The sequence below is a fragment of the Balaenoptera musculus genome, chromosome 5 (genome assembly GCF_009873245.2).
Source record: "Balaenoptera musculus isolate JJ_BM4_2016_0621 chromosome 5, mBalMus1.pri.v3, whole genome shotgun sequence".
Classification (NCBI taxonomy): domain Eukaryota; kingdom Metazoa; phylum Chordata; class Mammalia; order Artiodactyla; family Balaenopteridae; genus Balaenoptera; species Balaenoptera musculus.
In genome coordinates this window covers 74,380,298-74,392,391 of record NC_045789.1, presented here as the reverse complement: position 1 = coordinate 74,392,391, position 12,094 = coordinate 74,380,298, and the positions used below count along the sequence as shown (strand labels likewise).

At 40.7% G+C, this 12,094-nt stretch overlaps 1 protein-coding gene across 14 annotated transcripts in view; it reads left to right on the top strand.

Annotated features, from left to right (window-relative positions):
- The window catches only part of LIMCH1 (LIM and calponin homology domains 1), a 345,245-nt gene that overhangs the window by 258,794 nt on the left and 74,357 nt on the right, over window positions 1-12,094 (top strand). For 11 of the 14 annotated variants that reach the window (XM_036852624.1, XM_036852621.1, XM_036852622.1 and 8 more), the window contains one exon: window positions 44-296. In XM_036852624.1, the coding sequence (XP_036708519.1) occupies window positions 44-296 (253 nt within the window). Of the gene's footprint in view, window positions 1-43; window positions 297-1,347; window positions 1,615-9,779; window positions 10,083-12,094 lie in introns of all 14 variants that reach the window. The other 3 variants (XM_036852618.1, XM_036852616.1, XM_036852615.1) reach the window with 1 other exon arrangement.

The window sequence follows — 12,094 nt, the reverse complement described above, 5'->3', positions numbered from 1 at the left end:
GCTAGCCCAGCACACTTTCTCAGCACCCATCCTCTCTTCCCAGGGAGAGGAAGCGACTCTGAATCCGACTTGCCCCATCGGAAGCTGCCGGATGTGAAGAAGGATGACATGTCTGCGAGGCGGACTTCCCACGGTGAGCCAAAATCAGCAGTGCCTTTTAACCAGTACCTCCCCAACAAAAGCAACCAGACGGCCTACGTCCCCGCGCCTCTGAGAAAGAAGAAAGCAGAGCGAGAGGAATATCGGAAGAGCTGGAGTACTGCCACCTCCCCCCTGGGTGGGGAGAGGCCCTTCAGGTAAGACCTGGACCGCGCTGCTCCCATCCTGGCTTGTGGTACAGGAATTATGGCCCCAGGACAAGAATGAGCTCTAAGAGCCGTTTTAGAACTTCGATGTAAGATTACAGATGGAGGTGGGCAGGACAGATCTTCAGAGAGGGATCGTCATGATAGAATATAAGCTTCGTGAAGGCACCTGTTCTAGGTGTGCCTGGCACACAGTAGGTATTCAACCAATACTGGTCTAACGAGCAGATTTTTGAAACTAGCTCTATCGACAGGACATTGAGAACATCTGTCATCCATGGCCTTCTGTGGAGACTGTCTGACTCCCACTCCTGTTAGATCAGGTGCAGTAAGACCTTTTATCTAGATGTAAGTTTATCTAGATATGAGCTCAAGCGTTATTGAAGGGATGCATGAACATGCTTCAGTCACATGTAGAAACAGTCATAATGAAATGGAAGAAGCATTGGACTTCTCACCTCTTGAGAGAAACAAGCAGTCTTTCCCCTAATCTCTGATTATGTTTTTGTATTTATTCATTCATTTATTCAGCAAGTATGCATCTAGTGAGCTTCTACTACATGCTAGGTACTATCTTTTAGGCTTTGGGGACCCAGTGGTAGCTAAGATAGAGTCCCTGCCTTCAAGAACCGTATAGTCCAATAAAAGAAACTTACAGTCTCGTCTAATCCCTTTCAGCAAAACCACCCTGATCGTTGCATGGTTATTCCTTATGGCCCACCTTTATTATCTATGATTTCCCATTGAATAAACATTAAAAGTTTTAATTATTGAACAAAACGTGAATTTTACCTTTCTAGAACAAAAGGTTTTTGCCTTTCAATATCAATTTTGAAATAGCTCTTAATCAATGTCGAGATTATGATGCATTGTATTAATTAAAAAATGGCTGCATTTAATTTTGTTCACATTACCAGGATCATATTGCATGCTATGATTTTTTTTTAAGTGGAAGTAATATCAAAATGACCAGGAGATGACATGGGATCTGCTCCCCAGCCTAGTCTGTTAGTTTGGTCAATTCTGTTGTCCAACTCACTAGCTATCCTGAAACAATAGAGGAAGAGGGCAGTGAAGTGGGGTCTCCTTGTGAAGAGGACCCTGTCAGCCGAATGGACCCTGGTGGGAAGCCTCCTGGTGGTGGGTTAGAATTACCCACCGGCAGTGGGAAGGAGCAGCCTTCTCCAGAGGGGGCTGCGGTGGCACCAGCTCCCAAGTCTGAAGAGGAAGAAGCTGCTGAAATCCGAAAGCGCAGAAGGCTAGAGCAAGCTGGAATCAAGGTCATGCCAGCAGCGCAGCGCTTTGCCAGGTTAGCTTTGCGGGCCAAGGACTGGCCTGGCTGGCTTTGTGCATGCCTGGAGGTTTGGAATCTGTCTGGTGTGATGGAGTTTCCATCTTGTTTTCCCACTTCCTGCTTTATCCGTTGCATCATTATTTCCTACTTGCAGCAAATAGAAATAGCTAATAGTCTTTGTCTTCAGGCCTGTCTCTGCTGAGTTTTTGGTTATTTTAAATGGAGGTGAAGAGGGAGCTTTGTGCTGCTTGAGTAGACCTTGTCCTGGTCAAGTATGTGTGGTCAGTCATTTGTGGGCTGCAGGATTTATCTAGCAATAACATCTTATTTTTCAATTGTTTATGGCTTGTTAATTTTCACACTACCCCTAAATGGCTCTTATCTTACTTTACACATCACTAGAAAATAGTTCTTTGGAACGGGGGAACACTCTCTTTAGAAAGAGTGGCTAGCTGACAAAAATCCACTTACTTTCTTTGTCCCAAGGGAGTAGTAAGTAAGATTAGGTTTATTTGACTCATTTTCTAAAGCTCGTTGATTCAAAAACAAAGAATGGAGTAATTACTTCTCTTAATTGTAACAAAGGCACTAGTATACAGTCCTGGTGGCCTCATATTACATGTGAGATAGAGACCTTTAGCAATTGAAGTCACAGAGAACTATAGTTCTACAGTTTTGTGTAGTGTTTGGGGAAGCTGATTAATTTTTCTCATATAATAGCCACAAAGATACCAACAAATAATAGTGAGACGAAAATTTATTTGACAAATTGAAATTCATAACAGTTTGACAATTGAAATTCCTTTGCCACTTGCTGTTCCATTTAATCCTAAAAGGTAGGTGATATACCCATTTTCAAGCAGAGTAAACTGAGGATCAGTGAAAGTAAGTTACTTGACCGTCTCAGAGCTGGTTACCACTGACCTGGTGGCCAGATTCAGATGTTCTGACCATAGTACCACAGCTGCCTCACACACATTTAATGGAATGTCTTCCATTCCTCCATACAACTCCATGTGTGATTATTGCTGTGGTCTAGGTCTTCAGTGAAAGTTCCAGTACTGACTTATATGGATTTAATCCTAGAGTAGCTTTGTACTGATAAAACATCAAGGATGTAATTCTTTCTGTCTGTGGTATCCCACAGACAGGCTTGTCTGTCCTAAACATGTATGTGCTTCTAGAAAACTCTAACATAAAACTGTGCTAATGTTACAAGCAACTCTCTGGGTTTCTGAAATAATGAAGGGTAATGTCATAGAATCTTAAAAAGAGAAATAAATCCAGATATTCTTTAAATTTTGGTTCAGAGACCTTGTGAGACACATGCTTTTTCAACATCATTTGAGCTTCTACTTATATCAAAGACCAGGCTAGATGCTGAGAATACAAAAATGAAATATACTCCCTTACCGTTTTTCAGATTTTTCCCGCTTCTGTCTTCAAGTCTAGGGCACAGTGGAAATAGGTAGTAGGTGATACAGATAAGAGTATGAATTTATAAAAAATCTTTAATCTTAATACCCTTGACACACATACCTTCATTTTTTATCACATCTGTGAAGTCTTTAACTAAAATTTACCAAAGGCACTATCATCTTTATGATGTATTTTTTTCTTGTTATCTTTAAAAATTGCCAATCTACTTGATTTTTTAAATCTCATTTTAAAAAATTGATTTTTCCACGATTACTAATGCTGTTGACTATTATACCATGTTTGTTGGCTACTTGGGTTTCTTCTTCTATAAATTCCCTCATATCCTTTGCCATTTATTTTTTCCTTTAAAAAAAATATTGTATTGTGGTAAGAACACTTGGCATGAGATCTACACTCTGAACAAATCTTTAACTGTACAATACAGTGTTGTTAACTACGGATACAATATCATACACCAAATCTCTAGAATTTATTCATCCTGCTTAACTGAAACTTTATGCCTGTTGATCAGCAATCCCTATTTCATCCTCCCTCAGCCCCTGGCAGCCACCATGCCCCTCTTTGATTCTACGTATTTCACAACTTTAGCTACTTCATATAAGTGGAATCATGCAGTATTTTTCTTTCTGTGACTGACTTATTTCACTTAGCTTAATGTCCTCAAGATTTATCCATGTTGTCACATATTACAGAATTTACTTCTTTTTTAAGGCTGAATAATATTCCTTTGTATGTATATACAACATTACCCTTATCCATTCATCCCTTGATAGACATTTAGGTTGTTTCTACATCTTGACTATTTTGCATCATGATGCAATGAGATGGGAGTGCTAAGATCGCTTTGGGATCCTGGTTTCATTTCTTTTGGATATATACCCAGAAGTGGGATTGCTGGATCACACGATAGTTCTGTTTTTAATTTTTTTAAGGAAACTCCATATCATCTTTAGAGTATCCAAAAGAGCAAGGGGAGACAAATGGGCAGATACTTTAAGAGAACTCAGCACACCCAGGAGTCATGATGACGTAGAGAAGAGAAAAGAGTGGGCAAAGGCTGGGGATTCCACGAGTATACTGTGCCTCTTCAGTAACTGGGAGGTTTATTTTCTGATAAAACAGTACAATCTTTTATGACAGCTCCCATTCTGTGTACAAACCTAGAATCACGGTTAGTTTACAAACGTAATTCTAATTGATGAGTAGTATATTTTTGTGGTAATTTTTGCTCCTGTTATCTGCCTTAAGTTTTACATATTTTATCCAAGTTAGCTCTATTAAGCAGAAGTTTGCAGGTCAGTTAATGTCTGCAAATGCCAGTTAATGTCACACCTTAGAGCTACTGACTTAGCATTTAAAACGGAGTTCAGGAAAATCATGCATATTCCCAGAGAATGTTCCCAATAGCAACACAACACAGCTGCTCCAAACACCCAGAATTCATTTGTTAGATAGATTTTTCAGCTGCTAGCTCTCTCATAAAAGTTTTATACATACCATGCCGCTAGCCTGGCCTGTCTGTGTCTTTGTCACCTACTTTTTGCAGCCCACAGCAGAGTTGACAGTTATTCTAAGTTTATCCACATTTGGGATCCTGCTTTTAATGTGGCAGAAAGTAGCTTAACTGGAATGAAATGCATATCATGAAGAAGAAAAGGATTCTTGGTGTCTGGAAAATAAGAATATAAAACATTTAAATATGCTGATGTCTCTTAAGGCATTGTAACCTCAGTCTCCTATCTTTGCCATCCAGATGAATTCTGGCCACCACATCTTGGAACCCAATAAGAGGCCCCAGATACTTCTTGAGGCCCATTTTTTTAGCTGGGAAAGTCTGTGCTTGCAGAGATGGGTAGAGGATGAGGCATAGGCAAGGAAGGAGGCATGTAGACAAGAGTAAGGCTGTACTTTTACAGATTGGTTTTTTTTTTTTTTTTGGCTGTTGTTTCCCAAGTATTCTCAAACACCTCCTTAAATTATTTTTAGTATATAAAAAGGAGCAATAGTGCATGTTAGTCCATTTTCACATGAGTTTAGAAGCCTAGAAGTCCCAAGCTTCCTGTCAAAGAATATATTAGGAGGTATCTTAGCACCAAGGGACAGAAAGTAGGTCTTTCTTAATAAATATGTGGAGTTGATATTTATTAGAGTTGCCACTGAAGTCAGAAGTACATAAACTACTTTCCCTTCTCTTTTAGTTTATGATTGTTAGCCTAATTACCCCCCAAATATGAGACTCTGCTCAAGAAGCCAAGATTTCTGCATTTAAGAGGATAAAATAAGAATCAAGATTCACTTCCCCTGAATTAAAATGCCATGGAGATTTGAGTTCTCTGACTTGGTGTTTCCCATTGGAGAAGTAAACCTTTTTTTTGAACTGAATTATAGGTTTCACGTGATTGGACTTCTTTTCTAATTGTTTTCGTATGTTTCAGCACTCAGTCTTTTCTGCTAGTCTGTGGATCTTCTCAAGCACATAGTAATTAATTACAGAGGGGGGGGAAACCCTCCAAGGAACAATAGACATTTTAGAAATCTTTAGAGGAAGAGCAGATGCAGCTAAGTGCCAGGAACGTATTCTCTCCATCCCTCCTTACCAGATGCCTGTGTCACTGCTTGTTGCTGCACAGATTCTTGGGGATCGGGGACGAGGCAGACACATAACTTGCATGAACCTTTGTGACTCTGGATGTAGCTGCCCTATTGGGACACTGTGTGAACAGGGAGGTCCCTGGTGTTGCCCGTGACATTCCCAGGAGGCCAAACAGGCTTTTCTGGAGAGCCCAGTTTCTTTCAATAGAACAAACTGACTGCCAATCTGAGCTGGTTGCTTGTGTGTTGCCAAGTAAAAGGGGGTGAAAGAAAATGCCAGCTCTTCCTTAGATTAAATCATTATCTCATTCACTTTGAAATATATAAGCCTTAGAAACTTTGAGACAAGAGCTTTTACTCCCCTTCACCTGCTTGGGACCCACAATCTCTCCTACAAAGATAGCCTTACTTGTCTTAGGACAGGGTTGCCAGGTTGAAGGCAAGGCTTGGCATTTCTCATTTCACATTAGACTGTATTCCTTCTTTTTAAAAAAAAAAATTATTTATTTGTGGCTGCTTCAGGTCTTAGTTGTGGCACACGGGATCTAGAGCACATGGGCTCAGTAGTTGCAGCGCTCAGGCTTAGTTGCCCCGCGGCATATGGGATCTTAGTTCCCCGACCAGGGATCGAACCCGTGTCCCCTGCATTGGAAGGCGAATTCTTAACCACTGGACCATCAGGCAAGTCCCTGTATTCCTTCTTAGTAAAGCAGTGATCTGGGTCCACCGAGCAACCCCTACTTCCCAAGGCAACTCATCTGTGAATGACTCAGACAAAATAAAAGTGCCAAACTGCCCCATGAATATCAAGCCAGACAGCCAGGGTCTGCCACTTAAATTTACTTACTTTACCTACATTCAGATGACTGGAACTGGAAACCTCAACATTCCTCTCTGCAAAGTGGGCATGATAATACTGATCTTGCAGGGTTGTCATAAAAGTTAGCGTATCTGGAATATACTGGCTCTTCAGAGCTATTATAATTATTGAAAAACAAAGTAGAATATACTGAAACTTTACAATAGACTGACCTTCAGAAAAGAAGGGCTCATTATAAAAAGTCATTTAAATATTCTGCTAACTAGATACCTGCGAACACAATCCTACATATCTGCCTTATACACATTATTTATTACTTCATAGCCAACAGTTCCGGCCCAGAATTTATGTCATTAAATTTTTGCTCTCTCTGAGTCTGCCTGGAAGCTCTGAATTTACAGGATTCAAGCAATTAGCAGAATGTCATTATGATCGTTTTTCAAGTGGGCAGGGAGTGGCTTTAAGAGGCCAATGATATGGAAAGCTTTCTTCACCCCCTTTTTTTAAGTCCACATATCTACATTGAGATCACTTGAAATGAGTCCTGCTACACTGGGCATTTAGCTTGAAAAGAAACACCCCGGGGGGAATTTGTAGCCTGGCTGGACTCACATGATGCATAATGCACGAGATTCTCCCTTCTCAAATTGGCATCACAGATTGGCATGGCTATTTGCATAAATGCATATGTTTTATTCCATAGTATTCTGCCTGAGTTTGGGGAAAATTGAAACCCAGGACCCTGGTCAAAAAATGGAAGGAGTGTTGCTTTTGGACTTGAAAGCTTCAAGCTCAGGATCTGCTCCTTTACTGGAATTGGAGTCGGATCAGCTGAGATGAGATAATGCGTTTGAAAGGGCTCTGTAAACTGTAAAGTGCTGTGCAAGCACTGTAAGGTATGATTAGTTAGCATTCTACGGTCATTAATCCTGGCTGAACATTGCTGTCTGTAACCAGCAGTGCAAATCACGACTTCATTCTAAGCACAACTCATATGATCCCTTTATTTAGTAACCAAAAAACTTCTCTTTCTCCTACTTCCATAGTAATGATAATGCCTTATTTTTTGTATGATGTTCTGCTTTCAAAACTGTTCCAGGCCGTGTCTTTTGTTTAATGAATAGTGCAGTGATTAAGAACAGGACCTCTGGAGCCAGACTCCCTGGGTTTGAATTTTAACTTCAGCAGTGGCACATTGAGCTTGGGCCAATTTCTTCACCTCATCTCAGTTTCCACTCTATAAAATGGGGCTGCTAATCACACTGCCATTGCAAGGCTAGTATTAAGGTTAAACAAATTAACACTGGAAGGAATTCCGGCACGTGGTGGGCGCTCAATAATAGTTAATCACCTTCTTTGTCATTATCAATGTGCTTTTTAAATAATGCGTTTTCGAAGAGATTCATTCAATGGCCTATCATTTCCCACTGACCATTCTTTATGGCCACAGTCAACCAATACCAGTTGGTTCTTGCCAGACTTGTTGGCTAAGGATGTAGGGAGGAGAGTGAGCACGGTCCAGGAGTGGCCAAGCAGGTGACCAAGAGCCGGAGTGCAACTCAAAGGGCAGATTTTTATATTTTAAGAAATAACTTTATTCAGAGAGCAAAGCACCACCCACCACCTCTAAATTCCACAATTTAAACTTTTACTGAGAATAGTGGTCAGCAGGGAGAAGGAGTTTTCTGGACATGACTAATGATGGTTTGATTTTTCCAGAAGTCAGGAGTGAGGGGCCTGCCGTTATGTTAGGCTGATAGGCCTCCTCTGCAGCAGTACAGGGTAAGCAACAGACAGCAGGCCACCTGGTCAGCCAGAGTAGACAGCGTTTCCTTGCTTGTATGACTCTCAGCCAGGCTAATTCCTCCTGTCTTCATTTCTGAGATGACCATGAAGAATTTACTCTTAATCCTCCTTCAGAAATCGGATACAAAGTAGGTGAACTTTCTTTAGAAGTCAAGATGCTTTATTTACTCACCACCTCTATGAACTGAGAAGATAATGATATTTTTAAAGTTTTAATATTTTATTATGACTTAGAAGCAAGGCTGATCTTATGAGTAGGGGGGAGGAGTTTGTTTGAATATCAGAAAGGCACCATTGACTGTATTCCCACCCTACCCACCCCCAACAAAAACAAAAAAACAAAGCATAAAAAGTCCTAATATTCCACCATTAAACTGCATTTCTCTTTAAATTCTAAAGAATTTAATGTTTGGTGCCTTCAAGATTTCCTTGAGGGGCTTCCCTGTGGCGCAGTGGTTAAGAATCCGCCTGCCAATGCAGGGAACACGGGTTCGAGCCCTGGTCCAGGAAGATCCCACATACCGTGGAGCAACTAAGCCCCTGTGCCACAACTACTGAGCCTGCGCTCTAGAGCCCGCGAGCCACAACTACTGAAGCCCGCGAGCCACAACTACTGAAGCCTGCGCGCCTAGAGCCTGTGCTCCACAACAAGAGAAGCCACCGCAAGGAGAAGCCCGCGCACCGTAACGAAGAGTGGCAAGCCCGTGCGCAGCAACTAAGACCCAGCGCAGCCAAAAATAATAAATAAATAAATAAATTTATTTTTAAAAAAAAAGATTTCCTTGAAAATGAAAATAGCCCTAAGTAAACATTTTGGCAAAATGTCTTAATAGGATTTACTTGACAGCTAGCATATGACAAAGAAGAAGAGCTGGGCAGTGGAGAGTCATGGGGGTAAAAGACCGATGAAAAGGTTGCTGGTGGGAGGGTGCAGGGCATGATAAGCTTTTGTGCCTGAGTCCATCCTATCAATGCTCATAAACTATTCCAGATGTTTCAGGTTAGCTCAGTTCTGCAGAAAGACCGTCCTTACACTTTGCAGTCTGGTACACATCCTAGGTGTGCTGTCACATAGCTGCATTCATTAGCATTCCCCAAGATCAGTTTCTTGGTAGCTCAAATTTTTGCCCTGTCAGTCAAAATAAACTGAGTACCTATTGGGTACATTATTAATGTGCCAGAGAAAAAATAATAACAAAATGCTTCTTACTTTTCCCAATTGCATGAAAAGAATTGGGATTGTCACTTTCAGAGCCATTTAGGATCCTCCCTTTCTGATGCTGATGGGGCCCTGCAAGTTAAATGAATTTTTAGTATAGCTAGTAGCTGACTAAATTCCAGGTTTTGAAACCCACCCTAACCCTGCTGCAACTCGGGACTAAAGTAGTAAACAGATGTCATCTGGACTAATGGTATTGAGAAGACCTTTCACTAACAAGACAGTTGGCTGCCTGGAGATGGGGATTTAAAAACTGTTTTGGTCTGATCACATGTGGAGTTCCATTTAATTTTGCTTTGTCAGTCAAAAGCAATTAAGTGATGAGAAAGAAGCTGTTCGAGATATTATCCTTCGCAAAGAAAATCCTTTCCTGATCCACCAACACAGCAGAGATTCAGAATCAGAAGATGAAGTTGCATGTCGACTGCCTGATCTTGAGAAAGATGACTTTGCTGCCAGGAGAGCAAGGATGAACCAGACCAAGCCAATGGTGCCACTGAATCAACTCCTCTATGGGCCTTACCGAAAAAAAGAGGCAGAGAAATCGGATGGCAGCAAGCAACCCTCAAAGGGAATCTCAGAAAAGAAAAGTCTAGAACATAAAAGGTGTGCTCTGTGTGTGTGTGTGTGTGTGTGTGTGTGTGTGTCTATGAAGGAGAGAGAGAATATAATTCGACAAAGGTGATTTGTATTAAAGCCCCCCATTCCTCTGTTTCCTGCCCTAATTACATATAATCAGTAATGGTGGTTTATTTTAAAGTGGAACCCCAGATATCCAGTCTCTCCTAAGTTCAGATGGCAGGGAGTAGAATGGTCCTGTCCAAAATAGGGCTGAATTCAACAAATAAATATGGAGCTCAAGTGTGCAGATGTGCTATATGTGGGCACATCACCACATATGGGTGCTGGTGTCAGAGACGGGCGTTATTGGCATAAATAGACGTGTGCTATTGCTGATCAGGGAACAGCCCCCTCTCGTGGTTGCTGCAGTCCATCCATAGCAGGCAGAAATCATAGTTATTCCTTAGCTATGAGCCCTTCTATCCTATTAGCGCCTTTGAGATATGGGGGAAAAATGAGGCTTGCTGTTTCTTCCCTCGCACCAACACGATCACCTAGACATCTGATGATGGAGATTTCTCATTAAAAAGTCCTCAAATATATAATATAACACACTTCTATTTGTTCTGTCATAGAAATTATTTTTAAGTGAGTTTCCTTCTCCCAACTTTTCTCCCATCTTCTTAATTAGGGAAAGGAAAGCTTAATGAAATGGAATTTGGCCAGTGATTTTTATCCTAAGAGGGATATGAATTCATTCAAGCCATCAGCCTGCTAAATTTCAGTGTACAGAGTTCATCATTCTTGTATTTTTCCTTACATCAAAATCAGAGTTCGCATCTTTATTATTTAATTGCCATATTTTTGCCTATCACTTAAAGAGGTTTGTAATCTGTTGAACTAAGAATATAAATATCTAAACTGTGTTTTACACAATTAAAGTGGTTCTTTGGGCAGAGTCATTGAGATCAGTGAAGCAGTTAGTGTTTTCTGTTGTTTTTTATTTTTTTATTTAGGAAGCACCAGGTACAAAACACATGAAAGATCTGTGGACATGGAACAGGGATTTGAGCATAGAAGACCCGGCACATTTTTTTACAGGACACATTCTAGCTTCAGGAGGCTCTTGGTCTTTGCAGTCCTTGTTGGCATGCCTTGTAACAAACCGTACTCAGAGGGCCTTGTGGGAGGGATCAGTTGTTGCCAGTGAAACAAAGACTTCTGGATAACTGAGTAGCATCAAGGCATATTGATGGAGATCAGCAACTTGAGTTAGGAAAAGGAGTAGCTTTTGTACCTCCCTTTTTCCTTTCTCCTGCATGCAATTTTAATTCCTGATATTTCCAGCCCCATTTGTCTGTTGTCACCTGACTCTGTGTTTGGGGACACAGCCCATGGTCTCTCTAGAGAGCTTCAAAGAACTGATGAAAAAAAGAGGGCTCCCTGGTGGCTCTTTGCTATGCCCTTCTTGATCCCCTTCCCCAAACTAAAAGTAAATAGAAAATTCTGTCGCCTTTCTATTTGCATAGGCTCTGTAAATACACCACGTCATCCAGATAACAAAAGAATGCTTCTTGGTTTTCTGGCCTGGAAGATTTATTTTGAAAAAAAACGAATAGCCCTATTTATGTATATTTCTGAAATTTTCTATCTCAAGAAACATATTTAGTTAGAAAGTGACTTTTAATTGATATAATGTTTATGCATATAGATGCCACAGCTTTGGTTTAAATTATGATATTGTCAACATTAGCCATCTAACGTTCACTTCGTAGGAAAACAATTGAAAATATCAGATTTAGCATTAATAAAGGTGAACAGTTATTGACACAAGAAACAAATGGGTATTGCCTCTGTGGATCCAGGTAAAGAGGATACCCTCTCTGTTCTTCAAGTTTACATTAGCCAAACCTAATTAATGCTATCAAGAGGCAGAGACTGAGTTTGAACATTGAAACTTTCTCCTCAGCATTGACCTAATCATACTTTCTGGCAGTATGAAGGTTTATGGTTGAGATGTTCAATATGTGAACAATGTTCCAACTATCTCCAAACTA